The 24049-nt window shown below is 39.9% G+C and overlaps 1 protein-coding gene across 2 annotated transcripts in view; it reads right to left on the reverse strand.

Annotated features, from left to right (window-relative positions):
• The window catches only part of usp32 (ubiquitin specific peptidase 32), a 243952-nt gene that overhangs the window by 133264 nt on the left and 86639 nt on the right, over positions 1–24049 (reverse strand). For both annotated transcript variants that reach the window (XM_078548648.1, XM_078548646.1), the window contains exon 4: positions 6834–6952. In XM_078548648.1, the coding sequence (XP_078404774.1) occupies positions 6834–6952 (119 nt within the window). The remainder of the gene's footprint in view (positions 1–6833; positions 6953–24049) is intronic.

Raw genomic sequence — 24049 nt, forward strand, 5'->3', positions numbered from 1 at the left:
TGTCCAACCTCTCTTCATAACTTAAATGTTTCATCCCAGGCAACATCCTGGTGAATCTCCTCTGCACCCCTTCTAGTGCAATCACATCCTTCCTATAATGTGGCGACCAGAACTGCACACAGTACTCCAGCTGTGGCCTCACCAAGGTTCTATACAACTCCAACATGACCTCCCTACTTTTGTAATCTATGCCTCAATTGATAAAGGCAAGTGCCCCATATGCCTTTTTCACCACCCCACTAACATGCCCCTCCGCCTTCAGGGATCTATGGACACACACGCTAAGGTCCCTTTGTTCCTCAGAACTTCCCAGTGTCATGCCGTTCATTGAATACTTCCTTGTCAAATTACTCCTTCCAAAGTGTATCACCTCACACTTTTCAGGGTTAAATTCCATCTGCCACTTATCTGCCTATTTGACCATCCCGTCTATATCTTCCTGTAGCCCAAGACACTCTACCTCACTGTTAACCACCCAGCTAATCTTTGTCATCCACAAACTTACTAATCTTACCCTCCATATAGTCATCTATGTCGTTTATATAAATGACGAATAATAGGGGACCCATCACAGATCGCTGTGGTACGCCACTGGACACTGGCCTCCAGTCACTAAAGCAGCCTTCTGTCATCACCCTCTGTCTCCTACAGCTAAACCAATATCATCCCTCCATTCTTTTCAACAGCAGAGCACTCTAGAAAATGTGGTAGGAAGACAACAATAGGGACAATGAAATGTGCAAGATAGGCAGTCGGGAATTAGAATTGCTAATATATAAAAAGTGATAGGCAAATGTAAACCTACACATTTCATTACATGATCCATAATTAGGCTAATATACCCAAATATTGTTGCTGATATAAACCCTTGCCTTCCCAAATAGGCCTTTTGATACAAAGTTTATCTTTTAGGGACAAATATAAAATAATATATATATATATATTTAGGACATGTAAAGGCAGCACCAACGGGGTACACCTAAATTGATACATTGAAGGTAGATAGCACTGCCACCTGAGAAAACTTTAAAAAATTGTCTTCAAATACCGTTAGGTGTAAATTTCTGCTGAATTGCTCATAGCATAAACTGTGATCTTTTATGTTTATAATTTCAATAGATGGAAAATCTTAGGTTAGTGTGCACTATTTCATGATATGGCCTTTCAGCATGTTTTCTGAGTGCATTAGCAGGAAGCTTAACCTATTGTAATTACAGCAGGCTAAAATAATCATGTTATGTCAGTGCCATATTTGATACAAAAACATTTAATCAAGCCTTAAAACCACTAAACATCAACTTCAACACAAAGCAGATTTAAAATTAAAACTAGATCAAATTTTCAATTGTTTTAGCTTCTCCAAATACTAAACAAGTGTCTACATTTTACCTTTTACTTCGATTGATCACCTGTTTTCAGATATGCCCCCTGACAAAATACTAGCATCATTTTGGAGAACTACTATTATTCTTGCATAAACTACCTTACTCCTTCAAACTAGTTATGTCTCCATACTCAACATGAAATGAGGATGAATCTGATTATGATCTAGAACCCTCAATTATTTGGAACAATCTTGCCTAAAGTTCTTAACTTTAAACAAAATAGACTGATCTACCAAGCACCACCTATAGTATTTGTGACAGAGCTACCAACATAGATTTCCCAAAAATAGTTAAGTGAGCAGCCACAATGCTTTCTTTGGAATTTGGAATTCTTTGTTTACAATAAGTGGGAAGTTTAAATGAATTCATTTTGCAAAGCAAAAAGGAGGAGCCATGTGATTTATCTGGAAGGTGCTCACAAGTCGACCATTTTCAGGCAAATGTGTAAAGTTAATTCCTCCTTGAAATAATTGCCATTAAAAGGCCCTATATATAAGTTACTGACATGACAAACAGGAAAAAGCGATTTCCAATTATCAGTAAGTCTGAGAGTAAAATTTAAGATCTTTATGAAAAGGCAAGGAGAGTTAGGGGACTTTTTTTTTAAAAATGCACAAAAAGTTGTTAGAGGACATGGAATGCCCCAACAGATACAGTGGTGGAGGGAGAATCCATAATAGTTTTTAAAAAGGGAGTGGATAACTATTTGAAAAATAAAAGGTAACGGCTACAAAGAAATGACTGGGATTTGGGACTAAGTGGCTAGCTCAAAGATCCAGCAGAAACAATTGTGGCTCTTTCCGTGCTGCAATGATTTTAAGTGATTCATCATCTTTTAGTTCATAATACCTGACTGCACAATTACACGGTGCGCGCCCTGCACAATTACACGGTGCGCGCCCTGCACAATTACACGGTGCGCGCCCTGCACAATTACACGGTGCGCGCCCTGCACAATTACACGGTGCGCGCCCTGCACAATTACACGGTGCGCGCCCTGCACAATTACATGGTGCGCGCCCTGCACAATTACACGGTGCGCGCCCTGCACAATTACACGGTGCGCGCCCTGCACAATTACACGGTGCGCGCCCTGCACAATTACACGGTGCGCGCCCTGCACAATTACACGGTGCGCGCCCTGCACAATTACACGGTGCGCGCTCTTACAAATGATTGTACCAGTATCCCATCTATACATGCTAAAGGGTGGAACAATAAAGGCAAGTAGGCTTGGCACTCTGCACATTACGCACAATGTTATTAAGCTATTCTGAAACTAGCTTGGATGCAGATCAAAAAAGAATGAAGGTGGAACAATGCACCGACTCAAGTGGTGACCACTTTGACAGAGGGGGGATGTGATATATCATCTTATTCATCAATATTTGCCTAAGCCAGAGAAAGAATATCCAGGTGTTGTAACAATTAAAATTGAGATGATTGTTGGGAACTGGGTGGCACATGAGGTTTGAACATTATACCTCAAGATCTACCATTTAAGTTCAGGTTGTATCACCTGGCTGTGCTAGGAACATTACACAAAATAAATTTGCATGGTTAAAACAAAACTTTAATAAGCATAATGCCCAGAAAACAAAAAATGCATGCATTTTCACTAAGCTACCCAAAAGGATGGCAGGTGTAAAAAATTAGAAAAATTGGTGTAATGTGCGTCATCCCAAAGTAAGAAATTAAAATCCCCCTTCACTCCCCTTCCACAGAGCCCGTAACAGTTACTATGCTGCCTTAACAACAATTTCCTAAAACCATCTAGTAAAGCCCCACCTTGACTCAACTCATTAAATGGGCAAACTAACTTGTACAAACCTGTGTACTGAAACCACAATGAATTAAATGGAGAGTGAGAAACCACATTTCTTTTACACAAAGGGTGGTATGTCCATTCTTTGCAGAATACTGACTTTGTTGAAATATCATGATTAAATATAACGTAGAGAAGTTACTGCTTATACACTACATTCTTCTAAAGGCCCAAGAAAATCTAGATCAAACATGGTTATTAATTAATACTGACTTATGGGCCAATCCAACAAATACAAGGGTCAATCTACATGAGGGCTCTCTGATTTTTGAGGTTATCATTTGAGTAACTAACAAGATCGTACTGCAAGAGATGCAATTTATAAGAAGCTGCCTCGCGTGACATGTTCCTTGTCTGGGTGTCTTTCAAGAACTATGGAGTGAAAAACACAAACTTTGCCTGTCTCTGAAGTAGAAAGGGAATCAACCAGAACACATTAGGTTGACAAATGCTGAAGTAGCATGTTAGTGCTAAGCAATCATCAATCCCTTTAGATAGAGATAAGTTGCTGCTAGTATTATCTTTACTGCGGAAGATGAAGATGGGAATCCTCCAGTTTGGGTTTACGTCTTGCATTTCAAATTGTTTTACTTTTCTTCTCCATGCAGCACTGGCAAAATGTAAATCTTTTTAGGACACTAAGGCTCTTTTAAAATTGACCTCTTTCATGCAGCTTTTAATCATCCCTACTGGTAGCCCCTTCTTTGGCTTAGTGTTGCTATTTCCCTGATTATGCCTTTATGATGTGCCTTAGGGCATTTTCCAAGTTAGTATGTTATATAAATGAAACTTGTTCTACCTGCACCAAGTTCCAATTGACTTCCATTACCAATTACAAGAATATATTTTTCAGCTGTATATGCAATTCTATTTCCCATTTCCTGTCCAGCTTATTAACATTTTAAAAAGTTTAATTCCCACTTTGTCCCTTGGTAAGCACTTGCAAACACACCCTCCCTAGGCAGAGGCAGAATATATGGGCTCTGTGCTTTATCATGGCAGTCCTCAATGCCACTTTGCAATCACCAAGCTGGGGCTACAATTCAAGCAAAGCAATTTAGACCCCTTCCAAACATAAGTGAAAATATTAGATACAAAGCTATCTTCATGAAAAGCAAACTGAAAACTTTTCCAATCACAGAAAGCAACTCAAGCCTAACACAGCCCTTAAATCCAAAAGTATTTGCCACTGAGTCACTAGCTTGTCAACTGTAACTTATTTTAGCAGCCAGAAATTATTTCAAATTTTGACACAGTAAGTTCAATTCTATTTGGAACTAACATTCTGATAAAGGATTAAGCATTAAATCAGCACTCAACCCTCAAATAGGGGTGGCAATTATTTATTACTCTGATGTATTTGCACATTGCCCTTTCAGAATTATGCAAATTACAGCACAGATGAGGCTATTTGCTCCATTACATCTTTTCAGAGATTAGGTCTTCAAACTGAAGTTATTTACTCTAATCCTATTATCCTACTCTTTCCTCATTTTTTAAAAATTGGAACGAATATTAAATAGGGATTATACAATGCACTCAATTGGATATCGACTGGAAAACTTTGAGTCTCGGGTGATCTCCATGCCATGTGCTCCTTTATCCAAATGCACTACCACACCCATTCTATTTTACAGGCAGCTACTGCTTTAGAGAAAATGAAAGCTGTAATTAAAGCTTGAAGCTGTTGAAGTCAACGTTAAGGCAAGATGTCTGCAGAGTGCTCAAAGAGGTGCTGTTCCTCAAGCTTATGTTGAGCTTTACTGAAACAGTGCAGAAGGCCAAGAATGAATAGAATGGGAGTTGGAGAGAGAATATGGGAGTTGGAGAGAGAATAAAAGTGGCAAATAAAAAGGAGCATTGTCAGCATAATATACAGGATATTTGGGAGGTTGGAGGAAATACAGGGGAATCAAGAAATAATAGAAATGGATACTAGGGAGGGGACCCGATTGCGATTGGAACAAAGAACGTCCAACATATCCAACACAAAGGCCAGGATTTTCCAGCCCCGTCGCGGCTGGGACCTGCCGCAGGCAAGGTGGCGCCCCAGCCAGAAGTCCATTGACTTGAGGCGGGACCAGAAGATCACAGCGGCTGGTGGGTGCGGAAAATCCCGCCGAAAGACAGGTATGGGTAGGACCACACTGCAACATCTTATATCTAGAAAAAGTGTGGAGTCAAGGGAAAAGTTTTTCTACGTAAGGTAAAGGTCAGCTAGATGGAACGTCAGTGAAAGTGTTTGGAGACATTTCAAAGCAGCAGCAAGGGCTCTGCAGGTTGTCCTGGTGAAAATGGAGATATAGATTTCGATGCTCACCAAACATGACTATTGGGGTCACTATATTCACCACATAATACAAAATATACGCAATATTAATAAAACAAATGCGCCATCTTTTGAAAATAGGTTTGAGGCTTAAACAATTCACAATCAACGCTGATACACTCACTGCCAGTGCCAGAAGAACAGCTTCAAAAGGGTTTTGCCACCTAACGGTTCTGCAAAAGCAAGCTTCCTGTATATACTTTCAAGGGGCAGTGACATGCTGTTAACTGAAGTGTATTTACCCAAAAAGATGTTCTGCCTATCACACAAATGAGTGATGTGGTATATGAATTTCAGTGCCAGTGTGATGCTAGGTAGGTAGGCTGCACATCCCAAAGACTGGCAGATCGTATCAAACAGCATGTCCCAGCCGTTGTTCGCAACGGGCAGGGTACAGACCGTACCCAACCAGTTCGTGCTTGCAGAACTCAAAACACAGTGCCCAACGTTAGATGTGATTCCATGATTGGACAACATTTGCTAAAAATCCTCAATGTGCTAAGGATTACAATGTCAACCAATTTAAGATGGTCAGTTGGGCTCACAATGTGGCACATTAGCGTGCACTGGAAGCTACGTATATTAATACACAGGGCCCTGTTCTTTGCAGACAAAGTACATGTACATACATTGCGCCTGTTTCAGCTAAACAAAATAAGTGACAGCCATTCATTGACTCATTCCTCAGGGCAATACCTTGGCCAAATTAGAGCGAGCAAGGCGAGTGAAGAAACCAATGCAACCAATGTCACGTTCTCAATATAAAGATCAAGGAAGAGCAGGAGGCCAGAGGGTGGGGCTCAGATGGAACAGGAGTCCTGAGGACAGAAGTATCTGATGCGCAAGGGAACCCTGCTGGCCAATAAAGTGGGTGCAGGGGCAAAAATGGCAAAGCAAAGCAGATTCCTGGGCCACAAGAGCATGTTCTACTTTTCCAGGTTTTCACAATTCCCCGATTTGATTCCACTAATCATGCGTTTTCTGGCTCTCATCATTCCTCCTTTTGTCTTACACCAAGTTAGTTAAACCATCACCTGCTCTCCACCTAATCACTGCATTCTTTTGTTTATTTTTTTGTGTTCTCTCTTTCCTTTACTCTGTTCCTTCTTAGGAGCTGTTCATGTGTCATATTTTCTGATAAAATGTCATAGCTGAAACATTAAATTGTCAATCCTTTACACAGATCAGTGCATTTCACATTTTCTATTTTTGTTCTAGATTTCCTGCATCTGCAGCATTATTTGCCTTGAATAGTTGGATTAATAGGTATGTAAACAAAGTGTCAAACTCCTACCTCGACAAAGCACTTCTTAACTCCCAGTTGAACCTCACCATCACAGGCCTGTAACATGGTTTCCATCTCCTCTCGCACGACATAGCTCCCAGATTCATTAGCAAAGAGGTTAAAAATATCTGTAAAAGAATTAAATACAAGTTAAAATGCAATTCATAATTGTAATATTTTGATGAAAGTAGGGACTGGTTTCTGTAAATTGTAAACTATGTTCCCATTTTCATTTCTCCCTCAAATTAAGAACGTCCTTACATCCAGAGTCAGGAAAATGAGAAGGCTAATCTGCAGCAATTGTCACAGACACTAGTCAATCCAGGTGGGTCTGTTTGAGGAATACAAGCTGCTTCCTCCTAGTGCTCTAAATGTTTGTCAAGGACACCAATAATCTTCCATTACTTTATCATTTTATTTAAATGGCCGTGAGCAGTGTCGTTAACTTTGAACAGAAACGGCAATTGTGATACATGAGAGATATTTGGATCTTTTGTCAGTGTGAGCGTTCTATGGTCAGTGTTTTTTTTACATAATTACAGCCAAATTAGGTTACACATGTTAATCTGTTGGATTCTTTGAACAAAATAGGAATTTGTCATCATACAACTGGGGAAAAACAACCTTCCTGAACTCTGCGATATTATAAGCCTCATTCCATTATACAGCTTGGTTCTCTATCTGGAGGAGATAGCATTAAGACCCCACACAACACACAAATAACTTTCTGGTATCCCATAGCTTTATTAGGTTAGAAAAAAATAACTGATCCAGATTTGAAAATAAAGTTGCCATTTATTCAAATAATTAGGAAAATCGTAGTTATCAGATGCTATCTTCCTCATTTACTGCATCTCCACATACAAATGTAAAGCCAGAATTGCAGAAGTTTACAATTAAGAAATCTAGTCAGCCAATTGTGTCTGTAACAGTTCTTTGATGGAGTAATCCAAGATGATCTCCACAGCTCCTCTCTTCAGAGTTTTGCATTTTTCTTCCTTCAAATATTTATCCATTTTTTCTTTAAAACAAACAACTGCCCATAGTTCAGCCACTTTTTGGGGCAAAGTATTTCATACTCATATAACATTCTGCATAAAGAAATATCGCTTCAAGTCTCTCCTCACTTGCAGGGATCATTTAAAATTGTTGACCTCTTGATACCGCCTTTCAAATCAGTGAAAATAGTCTTTCGCTATTCATGCTATCAATACGCTGCAAAAAACGTATGCTTTTTCCATTGTCTCCTCTTTAATTGCTCCTGTGGATATAAGTCCAACATCTCAAGTCACTCTTAAAATAAACTATAATTTTCAAATCCTGGCATTTTCTGTTGAATCTATGCTGAGCACTTTAAATGGCTATAATTTCCTTTCTTTAACAGGATGCCCAAAACTTCAGAGTCTGCGGCCTAACCAATGTTTTATACAAATGTTTTAGTACTTCTTTATTCATTTGCTGCATGCCCATATTTAGACAATCACATTCTTTTGGCCATTTTACCTTTCTACCTGCCATCACACTTGTAATGTAGAAATGGATTGGCGAGGCTGCCAACCAGGTGCTTAAAAGTCCCAAGCTCTCATGTGAAGAAAGTATGCAAACTGCAATCTTACAAATAGTCTCAATGATAGCTATATATCCTGATCTAATAAATAGCTATTGGAAGAGTAAAATGAGTTGCAAGAGGCCAAAAGAGCAAAGTTTAGCCTCAGCTGGAGTTCAGCCTTGTGACATCAGAGGAAAGGATTTTTCTTCCTGAAATTACCATCTTAGTGGAGTGAGCAGAGGCAGTTTGATTCTTACAAGTACAAAAGCAAAGTTCCGGGGATGTTGGAAATCTGAAATAAAAGCAGAAATGCTGGAAACATCCAGCAGCTCAGGCAGCATCCATGGAGAGAGTAACAGTTAATGTTTCAGGTTGGTGACCTTTCACGAGTGGGAAATTTAGAAACCTAATAGGTTTTGAGCAAATGAAAGGGGGAGAGGGTGGGAAAAGAACAGAAGGGAAAGTCTATGATAGGTTGGAAGGCAGGAGAGATTAGATCACAAAAGAGTTGGTGGTGCAAGGTGAAAAAGCATTGTAGTGGAACAAATAAAGAAACAACAGATTTGTATAGAGATGTGAAAAGTGAGAGCAAAGCCAAAACCTGCAACGAAAAGGGAAACAAAATGGGCACAGAAGTTACGGTCTGAAATTGCTTAACTCATTTGAGAGTCCCAAAGGTCATAAAGTTCCTAATCAAAGGATGAAGCGCTGTTCCTCGAGCTTACGTTGAGCTTCATCGGGGCACTGCAGGAGGCCAAGGGCAGGGAGGTGAGTACAAGAGCAAGGTGACCAGAAATGCATGGTCATGCTTGTGGACTGAATGGGTGTACCACAAAGTGGTCACCCAATATGCATTTGGTCTTCGCAACGGAGTGCAGATTGCATTGTGATCACTAAATAAAGGAAACTAAATTGAAAGAAAGTACATGTAAATCGCTGTTTCACTTGGAACAAGTGCTTGGAGTCTTGGGCACTGACGAGAGAAGTGGTGAAAGGCGGTGTGCTGCATCTCCTATACTTGCATTGGAAGGTACTCAGGGAAGTGGGGGGAATCTCAAGGGTGATTCAGAAGTGGACCAGGGTGTCATGGAGCAAATAGTCCCTTCAGAATGCTGAATGGGGAGGGGAGGGGTGCCACTTTGGTAGGAAAAACAGAATGGCACAGTATTATTTAAATCGTGATAGATTGGAAAATGTTGATGTACAAAGGGACCTGGATGTCCTTGTACATCAATCACTGAAAGCAAGCATGCAGGTGCAGCAGGCAGTTAAGGCAGCAAATAGTATATTGGTCTTCACTGCAAGATGACTGGAGTACAGGAGCAAGGATGTCTTACTGCAGCTATACAGGGCCTTGGTTAGACCACACCTGGAGTAGTGTACGCAGTTTTGGCCTTCTTACCTAAGAAGGGATATACTTGTCATAGAGGGAGTGCAGCGAAGGTTCACCAGACTGATTGCTGGGATTGTCGTGTGAAGAGAGATTGGGCCGATTAGGCCTGTATTCACTGGAGTTTAGAAGAGAAGGGGATCTTATAGAAACATAAAATTTTGACAGGGATGGACAGACTGGATGCAGGGATGATGATTCCTCTGGCTGGAAGGTCTAGAACAAGGGGTCAAAATCTCAGGATAGGGGATAGGCCATTTAGGACTGAGATGAGGAGAAACTTCTTCACTTGGGGGTGGTGAACCTGTGGAATTCTCTACCACAGAGGGCTGTGGAGGCCAAGTCACTGAATATATTTGAGGAGGAAATAGATAGATTTCTAGACTTTAAAGGCGTCAAAGGGTATGGGGAGAGAGTGGGAGAATGGCATTGAGATAGAGGATCAGCCATGATCATATTGAATGGCGCAGCAGGCTCGAAGGACTGAATGGCCTACTCCTGCTTCTACTTTCTATGTGCCAGCAAACTGGAGTTGGCAGAAATGGCAGAGGGCATTTTTTTTCTTCCTTTCATGTACAAAAGATCACAAGCTTCAACAACTCATGGGTATAAATGTCCCTCCTGACCTTTCAACAATTTTACTTCTCTCTAACTCCAATTCCTTCGAATAATCTTAACCCTGGCCATGTATTCCCATTACGCTATGACTTCTTGCTCTTTAACCCTGAAGGATCTGTCCTTAGCAAAACCCTCAACTTTATCCCCTTATGCCTCCACCTCAATGAATTGAGCTCAGCATGCTGAACTCTTCTTTCATCACTGCTTCTACCTCTTTGGCCAGGAGTCTTTGCTGCACAGCAGACCCTTTTCCCCATCTCCAGTATTGTCCCTCCACCTGGACCCCTCATTGTGGTGTCATACCCACTCTTGGATCTTTTCATTGCGAACTACCAGTGAGAGATCAGCTGTCGCAATCTCTCTCTGCTCCCCTCACTCACTCTAACCTGTCTCCCTCTGAACTTGCTACAATCCATTCTTTTAAGTCCAACACTAACATTACTGACAAGGGTGGTGCTGTTGTTGTCTGGCAGACTAACCTCTACCTTGCAGAGGCTGAACACCAACTTTCCGACTTCAACCCAGAACCATGACCCCATCATCAAGCATCAAGTCATCGCCTCCAAGCGTGCCACTGACTTCGTCTCCTCTGGAGGTCTTCCCTCCATCACCTCCAACCTCATGATGCTCCAACTCTGAACTGCTCACTTCTACCTCCTTCCCAAAATCCATAAGCAGTACTGCCCTGGTAGACCTATTGTTTCAGCCTGCTCCTGCCCAAGTAAATTGATTTCTTCCTATCAATTATTTTTTCTTCCCTTGTCCAGTCTTTTCTTGCCTACATCCGTGACTCTTCTAGTGGCCTCTGACACTTTAACAGTTTCCAATTTCCTGTCTCTGTTGCGTTTGTTCTAATGATGCAACCTTCCATACCAATTGTTTTGATATGTCATCCTTTTTCCTCAGCCAAGGATTCCCCCCCTCCCCCCAACCATGGTTGACAGGGCCCTTGACCATGTCCAGCATTTCCTGCACTTCTAATCTCACTCCTTCCCCTTCTTACTAGAACAATGACAGCATTCTCCTTGTCCTCACCTTCCATCCTGCCTGCCTCCATATTCAACAAATCATTCTCTGCCATCTCCAGCGTGACACCGCCAAACACATATTCCCCTCCCCTCTCCTCAACGGAAGTATGCTAAAGAGGTAGTTGCCTCCATGATACCCTGGTCTATTCGGCAATTACCCCCAACACCCCTTCCCACAGTGCTTTTCCATGCAAGGAGGTGCAATTTCTGCCATGTCACCTCTTCTCTCCTCACTAGCCAAGCCCCCAAACATTTCTCCAAAGTGAAACAGCAATTCACATGTAGTATTCTAATGACATTCGATGGAACAGCATGTCATCTTTTGATTTGGCACTTTACAGCTTTCCAAACATAACATTGTGTTCAACAATTTCAGACCGTGACCTCAGCCCCCTTTTCTTTGAAGGTTTTGGTTTTAGTCTCATTTTTGCATTTGGATGGCAGTTCTCCTCCAAACACATCTTTTGCTTCTTTATTTGTCCCATGACCAGTCCCTTTGATCTTGCACCACCAACTCTTTTGTCGTTTAATTTCTCCCATCTTCTACCCTATCACAGACCTTCCCTTTTGTTTTTCCCCACCCTTCCCTTTTTCACTTGCTTAAAACCTGTTGCATTTCTAATTGCACCGACTCAAAACGTTAACTCTGTTTCTCTCTCCACAGATGCTGCCTGATCTGAGTATTTCCAGCCTTTGTGATTCTTGCACATGTTTAGTATTAATAAAAGTCCAGGCTAACACTTTTTTTGTTTAAAAATGAGATGCAAAGAGATGACCTTGCAGGGACCCTAAAATTGTAATAGACTTCTACATTTATTTCATTTTCTAAAATAAAAGCTATCAGAATACCTCAGACATTTTGGTACCATTCAGAACACACTACAGCTTTATTTATATTTCATTTTCTTTTTTCCAGATGTGTGTGTTTTACAATATGTGAACCATCTTATATCCTCAAGAGGAAGCACATTTGTATGAAGTGCCAAAAAATTGAGCACTTAGTCATGCTTTGCAGCATTAGAGGGGATGAGGAATTTCTGGAACACAATCTCTGTAACTAGATCACTCTGAGACGGCGTTAGACAGTTCAAGACACAGGGATAACGGAATGTGGTTGACAACTGCCAGGGGCAGCCGTCAGACAAATTTAAATTACTGAAGAGAGATTAGACTCAAAACTTTAAGATTGTTTCTCTCTCCACTGATACTGCCAGACAGCCATAAACTATGTTCCACTATGGAAGCAATGAAAGACAGAAACGCATTGCGGGAGTTTATGGAGTTGAGCACAGAATTGAAAACAAAAACTTCAAGTGTGGTAATCTCTTAATTGCTTCCTGTGCTGGGCTTGGAACATGATAAGGAAGAAGAATACATAAGCCAATGGGTCACTACCAAGTTGTTGAGCAAAGGAAGGTTCACCTTCTAGACAAATTACAAGAAACTTCTGGAACATGGGAAATAATTTACTGAAGGAGTGACTTTCATCTGAATTGAAACGGCACCAATGTCCTTTCAGGAAGGCTAAAGGGAGCAGCGGGAGAAGTTTTAAACTAATAGCGTAGGAGTTATTAGAAAAATCTATGTTTGTGACTAGACGGAGAGCAGGATTAATAAATCTATTGGAACAGGTGTGCAAGACATGGCTAAAAAGGGAAAATACTATCAGACTAAAAACAAAAAGCAGGATGAGGAAGCAAGGGATAAAAATACAATTGTAGATGGGATAAGGGATATCAAAAAGGGAGTTAGGAAAAAGAGTAAGAGTCCATGCTCCAAAAAAGCTGTTATAATTGAATAGAATGTATGAGAATATACAAAGCATTCAAGGCAAATGTGGAGAGTTAGAAACATTGATAACTAAGGAAAGATACCAAGTTTAGCACCAACAGAGACGTGGCTTAAGTTTGGACATGACTGGGAACCTTTATTCTTGATTATACTAGTTTCTGGAGAGATTAGGTAGGAACAAGGGCATATTAATGAAATATTCTAGTAGTGCTAGAATGCAAAGGTGACAGAGGGCAGAATCCATACTAAATTAAGAAATAGATGGGTGAAGTTCTTGATGTTCAACACAGGCAACCAGATACCAGAGATGAGATAAGGTGGATAATCTGTAAAGAATTCAGGGATGTATTCAAGAACAGAGCAATAATACAGCCTCAATATTCAACCATCATCCTCTGCGATTTCCAGTGCGACAGCACCACCAAATATAACTTCCTCCCCCCTGCAACACCCTGATCTACCCCCAACAACCTCTCCTTTCGCATGGCATCCACCCCTGCCAGTACTAGAGATGCAAAGCCTGTCCATTTTTTTCCTCCCTTCCCACTGTTCAGGGCCTCCAACATTCCTTTCAAGTCAAGACAAGAATTTACTTGTACTTCTTTCAATTTAGTATATTGTATTCACTGCTCGTGATGTGGTTGCTTCTACACTGGGGGCATCAAACAGGTTGGTGACCGTTTTGTGGAACGCCTCCGTTCACTCCACAAACCTGTCCCAAGGCTGTTGGTCACCAGTCATTTAAATTCTGTGCCCCGTTACCACTCTGACCTTTCTGACCCCTGCCTTCTACATTGTTCGAAAGGAGCTCAACGGAAGCGCAAGGAACAGATATTTTACAGCCTCCAGACTCGACATGGAGTTCAACAATTTCAGATAGTGATCACTGCATCCATTTTTTCAGACAGCAGCACAGGTAATGATTCTGCTATTGTTATTTACACCTCTTCTAGATCCACCTTTTATCTGTCCCATTACCTTTCTCTTTTGCCTTGCATTATCACCTTTTTTGCTACTCGAGCTTTTCTGCTTTCCACCCTTAGACTTTCTTGTATGTTCCTTCCTCACCTCTTTCCCAGCCTCGGTACTTGTTTAAAACCTGTTACATCTCTAACATTTGCCAGTTCTGATGGGAGAAAAATCATGGTCTTGAAATGTTAACCTGTTTCTCTCTCCATCGGTGCTGGCTGACCTGCTGCGTATTTACAGCATTTTCTGATTTTTATAACAATAAAATAATTTTGGGTGATTTTAGACTGGAATCAAATATAGCCATACAGAAAGTAATTTCCATTTGAGCACAAAGCTAAGAGGAGATTTTATATAAGTATTTAAAACTATAAAGAGTTTAGATAGAATAAATAATGAAAAGCCCATATCCAATGACTGAAGGGTCTATAACCAGTGGGCATAGATTTAAAGTGGCAATAGAAGCAGAGGCAACAATAGGAATTTTTTTTACCTAACATGTGGTTAGGATTTGGAATTCCATAAGATGTAGGAGAAGCGGGCCATTCAGCCCATCGAATCTGCTCCACCAATGAGATCATGGCTGATCTGATAATCCTCAACTCCACTTTTCTGCCTTTTCCCCAGAACCCTCGATTCTCTTACTGGTTAAAAATGTCTCTGTCAGCCTTGAATATACTTAACGACCCAGCCTCTACAGCCCTCTGCGGTAAAAAATTCCAGAGAAGGAATTCCTCCTCATCTCTGTTTTAGATCTTAATGGGTGACCCCTTACTCTGAGATTATGCCCTCTGGCCCTACACCCTCCCACAAGGGGAAACAACCTCTCAGCATCTACCCTGTCAAGCCCCATAAGAATCTTATGTTTCAATAAGGTCACCTCTCATTCCCCTAAACTCCAACGAGTACAGGCCCAATCTACTCAGCATCTCCTCATAAGAAAATCCCTCCATACCTGGGATCAACCTAGTTAACCTTCTCTGGACTATCTCCAATGCTAGAAGATTTTTCCTTAGATAAGGGGACCAAAACTGTTCACAATATTCTAGATTTGGTCTAACAAGTGCCTTGTATAGTTTTAGCAAGACTTCTCTATTTTTATACTCCATTCCCTTTGAAATAATGGTCAACATTCCATTTTCCTTCCCTACTGCCTGAACTTGTATGCTAGCTTTTAGCCAAATCCCTCTGTGCTGCAGCTTTCTGCAGTCTTTCTCTATTTAAATAATATTCAGCTCCTCTATTCTTCCTGCCAAAATGCATAACCTCATATTTTCCCACATTATATTCCATCTGCCAAGTTTTTGCCCACTCACTTAACCTGTCTATATCCCTCTGTAGACTTTTTAGGTCTTCCCCACTGCTTGCCTTTCTACCTATTTTTGTATCATCTGTAAACTTGGCGATAGTACATTCCTTTCCCTCATCCAAGTCATTAATATATATTGTAAATAATTGTGGCCCCAGCACTGAGCTCTGTGGCACTCCACTAGTTACAGGTTGCCATCCTGAAAATGACCCCCCTCTCCCAACTCTGACTTCTATTAGTTAGTCAATCCTCTATCCATGCTAATATACTACCTCCAACACCATGGATTCTTATCTTAAGTGGCCTTATGTGCAGTATCTTATCGAACACCTTTTGAAAATCCAAATATATTACAACTACTGGCTCCCCTTTATCTATCCTGCTTGTTATCTCCTCAAAGAATTCTAATAATTTTGTCAGGCATGATTTCCCCTTCATGAAGCCATAGTGACTCTGCTTGATTATATTATGCATTTCTAAATGCTCTGTTACATTCTTTCTAACATTTTTCCAATGACGGGTATTAAGCTAACTGGCCTATAGTTACCTGTTTCTTGTCTCCCTCCCTTTTTGAATAAGGCTGTTACATTGGCAGTTTTCCAGAATCTAAGATGCATTCACGATCTCTGTAGCTACTTCCTTTAATATCTTAGGACCCAACCCATCAGGCCCAGGGGACTTATCGGCCTTTAGCCCCATTAGTTTCCCTAGTACTTTTTCTCTAGTGATAGAGATTGTATTTATTTCCTCCTCTTCCCCCTTTTGCCCCTTGATTATTTAGTAATTTTGGAATGTTATTAGTGTCTTCTATCGTAAAAGCTGATGCAAAGTATTTATTCAACTCCTCTGCCATTTCCTGGTTCCCCATTATTTCCCCAGCCTCATTCTCTAACGGGCCTATGTTCGCTTTGGCCTCTCTCTTCCTTTTTATATATTTAAAGAAGCTCTTACAGTCTGTTTTTATATTACTTGAAAGTTCACCCTCAAAGTTTATTTTCTCCCTCATTTTTGGTCATCTTTTGTTGGCTTTTAAAACTTTTCCACTTCCACTAATCTTTGCCACATTGTATGTTTTTTTCTTTCAATTTGATACTATCCTCAACTTCCTTGGTTAACCATGGGTAGTTTATTCCCTTCCTAGAATCCTTCTTCCTCACTGAGGTATATCTTTATTGTGAGTCATGAGCTATCTTCTTAAATGTCCGCCATTGTTCAACAACCGTCTTTTCTGCTAAACTCCTTCCCCAGTCCACTCCAGCCAATTCTGCCGTCATTCCTTTGTAATTACCCTTATTTAAGTTTAGCACAGTTGTTTCCGGCCAAAGTTTCGCACTCTCAAATTGAATGCTAAATTCTACCATGTTATGGTCACTGTTTCCTAGAGGATCTTTTACTCAGATCATTTATTAAACCTGCCTCATTACACGTTACCAGATCCAAAACAGCCTGATCCCTGGCTGGGTCCATAACATACGGATCTAGGAAACTGTCCTGAATACAGTATGAATTCTTGCTCATGGCTACCTCTACCAATTTAATTTTCCCAATCTACATGAATATTAAAGTCACCCATGATTAATATACTGCCTTTTTTACATGCTCTCATTATCTCCTGAATTATTCTCTGTCCTACAGTATAGCTACTGGTCAGGGCCCTATAGACTACTTCCACCAGCGTCATCTTCCCTCCCTTGTTATTCCTTACCTCCAGCCATATGGATTCCGCATCTTCTGATCCAAGATCATTTCTTGCTATCTTACTTATTCCATCATGCACTAACACTAACTCCCCCACCACCCTCTCCTTCCTGCCTGTCCTTTCTAAAAGTCATAGTTAGTTCCCAGCTTTAATTTCCTTGTAACCATGTCTCCGTAATGGCTATAAGATCATACCCATTAACCTCTATTTGTGCCGTCAATTCATTCATTTTGTTCCGAATACTATGTGCATTCAAGTAAAGTGCTATTAATTTTGACTTTTTACCATTTTTCCCCCTTTGAACCTATTTGTTGCTTTTTAAAAAATGTTTGTACACTCTGTCCCTTCCTGTCACACGCTGGGTATCATTACCTAAATAGCTGCCCTGCAATGCTGCCATATCCTTCTGCTTTGCAAGCCTACGAATCCCCTCTCCAGAACCCTCCCCCACTCTATTTAGATTAAAGCCCCCTCTGCCTGATAGGATGGTAGATACAGATTCAACAGTAGCCTATGAAAGGGAATTGGATAAGTACTTTAAGGAGAACAAATTGCAGGCATATGGAGAAAAAGCAGAGGGATGGGACTAACAGCACTGCTCCTTGTTGCAGTCTTGATTGGTGAAATTATCTCCTACTGTGCTATGATTCTGTGTGATCAAAGTGGAGAACTCACTTTAGAACGCATCCAAGGCTGCTTCTTGATGCAAGACAAAAAAATGCCTTCTGACAATTTTTAAGTTTGACATTCAATCAGCATGTCTTGGGAAGCTAGAAATAGTGCTGATGGAAGAAAAGTTTCTTTGTCAGTTAGTTAAAATCAAACTCGCTGAACTTGCCAAACCAAGAGATGAAAACAAATACTATTGAGATAAACGATAGATAATGCAGGCCAGCAAGAAACTCTAGCGCTTTATGAAGAATAGGCCTTGGATTGAGATAAGGTGAAGCATTGTTGATATTGTTGAAGCTAGGAGCAGAGAAACATAGTTGAAGCTTTCATCTGCTGGAAGAAAAGTAACAAAGCAGCTGTTGTGGTTCATTAATTTCTTTTCTCAACTTTTTAAATTTGTAATCATTTTCTTTAGCTATTTTAATTTTCCTGGAATAATTTCAAAGCTGTGCCCATTTTAAATCAGTAATCATGGATACAAATAATTAAGCATAACAAACTTTCTAAAAAGAGTAATCAATTTGGGTAGGTGTAGCAAATCAAGGCGTAGATTCAAGGCAGGAGACCATAATAATAATAACGTGGGAAATGAGGGTCATAGAATAGCAGGAAGGGACAGAGAGAATAAACCTAAGAATACATCAATAGTGAAGACTAGATGTTACAAAGGTAACAAAAAGACAAAACTAAAGGCTCTGTATGTGAATGCACATAACATTCAGAACAAAGTAAATGAATTGATAGCGCACATGGAAATAAATAAATATGATCTGATAGCCATTATGGAGATATGACTGCAGGAGGACAAGGATTGGGTCCTGAATATTGAGGGTATACGACATTCAAGAAGAATAGAAAGGTGGAGGGGTAGCACTGTTGATCAAGTATGGCATTGGTGCAATAGTTAGAGATGACCTTAGTTCAGGAGATCAGGGTGTGCGTGAGATGAGGAATAGTAGGGGAAAGAAGTCACTAGTGGTAGTGGTCTACAGGATCCCTAACAGTAGCCACAATGTAGGATAAAGCAGACAAGAAATATTGAGTGCTTGTGATAAAAGACAGCAATAATCATGGGTGATTTTAATCTACATATAAACTGGAAAAATCAGATTGGCAGTAGTAGCCTGGATGAGGAGTTCATATAATGCTTTCAAGATAGTTTCTTAGGGCAACATGCCCTCGAACCAACCAGAGAGCAGGTTATATTAGACTTGGTATTGTGTAATATGACAGGATTAATTAATGAACTCAGTGAAGGCACCACTCAGTAGCAGCAACCACAATATGATTGAATTTTATATCCAGTTTGAAAGGGAGAAGAGTGGGTTTAAGATTAGTATTTTAAACTTAAATAAAGACAATTATGTTGGCATGAAAGCTGAGCTAGCTGAAGTGAACTGGGATACCAGACTAGGGGATAGATCAATAGAGAAGCAGTAGCAGACATTTAAGGGGATATTTCAGAATACTCAAAATAAGTATATTCCTACCATAAAGAAAAATTCTAATGGGAGGACCCATCACCTGTGGTTAACTAAAGAAGTTAAGGAAAGTATCAAACTTAAGGAAAAAGCACAAAGTTGAGTGGCAGGTCAGATGATTGGTCAGAATATAAAGAATGTCAGAGAATGACTAAAAGGTTAATCAGGAAAAAGAAATTCTGATGGACTTCACCCTAAGGTCTTAAAAGAGGTGGCTAATGAGGTAGTGGATGTGTTAGTGTTAATTTTCCAAAATTTACTAGATTCTGGAAAGGTTCCATCAGACTGGAAAGTAGAAAATATAACCCCTCTATTCAAGAAGGGAGGGAGGCAGAAAACAGGAAACTACAGGCCAGTTAGCTTGGCATCCGTCATGGGGAAGGTGTCAGAATCAATCTTTGAAGATATAGTTGGACACTTAGAGAAACTCAAGGTAATTGGGATGAGTCAGCATGGTTTAGTGAAAGAGAAATCATGTTTAACCAATTTATTGGAGTTTTTTGAAGCAGTAACATGCACTGTGGATAAAGGGGAGCATGTAGACAGGCTGTACTTGGAATTCCAGAAGGCATTTGATAAGGTGCCACTTCAAAGGTTATTGCGGAAAATAAAAGTTCATGGCGTAGGGGGTAACATATCAGTATGGACAGAAGATTGGCTGGCTGGCAGGAAACAGATTATGGATAAATGAACCTTCTGATTGGCAGAATGTGACGTGGAGTCCCGTAGGGGTCTATGCCAGGACCTCAACTTTTTACAGTTTATATCAATGACTTAGATGAGGGGAGTGAAGGCATGGTAGCCAAATTTGCAGGTGGCACAAAGATAGGTAGGAAAGAATGTTGTGAAGAGGACATAGGAAATTGCACAGATATAGACAAGTTGAGTGAGTGGGCAAAAATCTGGCAGATGGAGTATAATGTGGGAAAATGTGCAGTTGTTCACTTTGGCAGGAAGAATAAAAAAAGCAGAGTATTATTTAAACAAAAATCGGCTGCAGAAATCCGAGGTGCAGAGCAATCTAAGTATTCTCGTGCACAAGTCACAAAAAGTTAGTATGCAGCTACAGCAAGTTATTAAGGTTAATGGAATGCTATCCTTTATTACGAGAGGAGTTGAACATAAAAGTTAAGGATGTTGTGCTTCAGTTATTGTCATGAAGCTGTTGATGTATATGTTGGACATTATTTTTTTTTAAATAGAGGTTTAGTCTGTGGGTGTGTCTGCACATGTCTTAATTGGATTAAAGCCAGCTAGTCTGGGTGCTTTGATATATAGTAGTTTTGAGATGTAAGAGAGGTAGAGTGTATTTGCATTTTGTTGAATAGAAGATTCAAGAAGGGGAGTGAAATCTGGCACCTTGCTCGCAGAGACCAAGCAATGTTTACATTACTAATAAAATTGTTATTATGGAAGGGGTTTTATTGTTAGAAGAGGTGGAGTTCAAAGGGTCTGGTGATACAATGAGAATTTAAATTCAATGAGATTTGCTGGGTATAACAGGCAGCAGTTTTGTTTGTGCAGAGCAGAAGTATGTAACATCAAAGCCTGTAAGCCTACCACTGTGTCTGTAAAGGAACCAAAGTGAAAAGAACCTCATTTTGAATTTGTAAGGTGAAAATGCTTTGCCTGGTGTCTGCTTAAAGTCTAAGGGTTGCTGTTGCCTTAGTGGGGATTAGTTTGGGAATTTGTTAAAAGTTATGATAGTAGTAATTTGTAACCATGTGTATATGTTTAACTTGTGTAAATTAATAAATGTCTCATGTAATTTGATATAAAAACCTCTTGAGAACTGGTGGTTTTATGCTGGAATTCAGAGATGCATTTCAAACATACCAAATGAAAATATAGGTTATGACTGTTGTTTAAAGTTTCCCTCTGGGTTTTTTAAATAACTCAGCTTTACCAACTGCTGTGTCATAACAGTTATACAATGCATTGGTGAGACCATATCTCAAATACTGTGCAGTTTTGGTCTCCTATTTAAAGAAGGATATAAATGCTTGGAAGCAGTTCATAGGTGGTTTACTAGATTGATACCTGGAACGAGCGGGTTGTCTTATGAGAAAAGCTTTGACAAGCTGTGCTCGTTTCCACAGGAGTTTAGAAGAATATGGGGTGATTTGATTTAAGTATAGGAGATCCTGAACAGCCTTGACAAGGTGAACGTGGAAACAATGTTTCCTCTTGTGGATGAAACCAGAATGTGGGGGCACTGTTTTAAAATTAGTCGTCGCCCTTTTAGGGCTGAGGCGAGGAGAATTTTTTTCTCAGAGGATTGCGTGACTTTGGAACATACTGTCTCAGAAGGTGGAGGAGGCGGAGTCATTGAATATTTTTAAAGCGGAGTTAGATTTAGAAATATGCATGTTGTTCAGGGGCTTTTTGCCAGATTTAAAAGAACGTCTTGTTTCATTAATTTATGCACTTTTATTTGAAGGAGGAGCCAATTAGGTAATGGGGATGCAATAGATGCCTAGTGTATGGATTTTGGAGTCATTTTGATTATATGACGAGGCTTACTAGAAAAAAAAAGATAATTTTTCAAGAAATGGATACAAAATTTGTTGACATTCATGAAATATGGGTGTTGTTCAAAGTAAAGAAGAATTCAAAATGGTGCAATGCCAAGGGTCCACATCTGTTCTTAGTTTATACTGCTAATTTACACTTGGACAGAAGGAGCACTCCTCGAAATATGATGACACATGAGGGAGGTTTGGCTAACAGTAAGAAGGACTGTTTAAAAAAAGCCTCAGGAAGACAGGCAGGTTGACAGATTGGGCAGACAAATGGCAGATGAAATTAACATGATTAAGTGTGTGGTAATATAAATTTCAAGAGAAAAAAACAAATAAAGGAATATACCTGCATTTCTTGCAATATAACAGCGACTACACTTAAAGTATTGAACTGACTATAAAGCACTTTGTGACATCCTGAGATTGTGAAATGTTTCCTCCTTCAAGTAAAGACACTGAAGGATTCAGCTGAGGAGAGGAAGTGAGAGTTTCAGATGCATAATTCTTTGGAAGGGGAAGGAAAGGTCTATTTTAGATTTAGATGGGAAGATAATTTAAGGTGAAACTTGCATTTCTGGGGCTATTTCCACTGAAATAGAGAAGGCTATTAAAAGTGATTTAGTAAAGGTTTTTAAAACTTATCAAAATGTTTTGATGGGAGTGAATAGGGAAAGACATTCCCTCTGCTTAGGGGTGATGAGGGATGGGCAATTTAAAATTATCACTAAGGGAGTGAAGGAATGGTTAGGAGGCATTTATTTACCATTGTTGCAGCATAAAATGCCTCAAAAGAAACAGTTAAGGCAAAAATTTTTGCATCTTAATGGAAATTGGATAAATACTGAAACAAGGTCATGGGTTAGCACTGGGGAATTAGCATTGGGATGCTCTAGTGAAAAGCCAGCACAGACATGATGGGCCACATTGCCTCCTGCTGTGCTGTAAACTCCTATGGTTAATGAGTTCCAATGTTCCCAGTGGAGCAACCCTGCCAAAAAGATAATTTGGCATACTTCTCAACGTAATTTACTGATACTTTTTGGAAATTAACTAAAGTTTCGATTTACAATGAAATAATTAGCTACCTATATTGGTGGATATCTCCTTGCTCTATCTGCAAAGAGAACTGATACTTCATACAGATATATGAGTTTCATTGAATGTGATAACATGAAACTTTATGCTTTCCAGAAATTAAAAATAGGCTCAGATACAATGTTTTACAAGACAGAGAAATGAGGTCGATCACCAACATGTATGGATTGCAGACCTTTCATACTAAAGTGAGAATGAAAGAAACCCTCTACATGGGTTAAAAAAATTGATGAAAAAGATTTTGGAAAAATTCAAATCCCAAGTAGGCAACACTTTCAAAGCACATTTCATGAGGCCACCAAAGAATACCACCACACTCCACCATGTGCTCACCCCAGGTGACAAGTAAAAATAGCAAATGGGCTCCCCAAATTGGAAGTGAGTCTTTAATCAAGTAGTATTTATATACTTAAAATTATTGGGAAATATCAGTGGTTAAACTGCTTCTTATTGCTGCAAATCTTTAAATTACAGGCTTTCCAAAATGTTGACAAATTCTTGATCCTTTAAACATGCCATTTTAGAACTTGCGCGTCATTGTGCCAAATTCAATTGTCTATTTCAATTAGATCATCTGGCCTCCAATGAGGCATGTTTTTGAGTTCCATAGTAGATCCAAACTCTGAGCCTCCAGTGACAATTGGAGTTAAGCATAATGCAATCCTTTTCCAAGATCATTTCCCAACTTATTACAGAGTACAACTGGCACATTTGGAGCTGACTGTGTAAGTATGAAAGATGGACAACATTGAAAGCTGAATAGTGATAGATGGTTATTTATCACTGTAAAAGATTTATAGGCTATTCATTTTAACCCAAAGTCACCCTGAACATTCAACTTTTTTTTAAGCACCAAATTCATACGAACATATCAATTAGGAGGTCGTCACTTGGCCCCTCAAGCCTGCTCCGCCATTCAATAAGATCATGGCTGATCTGATTTTAACCTCATATTCCTGCCTATCCCCAATAACCTTTCAATACCTTACTTATCAAGAATCTATCTACCTCTGCCTTGAAGGATATTCAAGGGCTCTGCCGCAACCACCTTTTGAGGAAGGAAATTCTGAAGTTTCACAATCTTCAGAAAAAATATTTCCTC

This window comes from Cetorhinus maximus, chromosome 9, assembly GCF_964194155.1.
Source record: "Cetorhinus maximus chromosome 9, sCetMax3.hap1.1, whole genome shotgun sequence".
NCBI classification, from domain to species: Eukaryota; Metazoa; Chordata; class Chondrichthyes; order Lamniformes; family Cetorhinidae; genus Cetorhinus; species Cetorhinus maximus.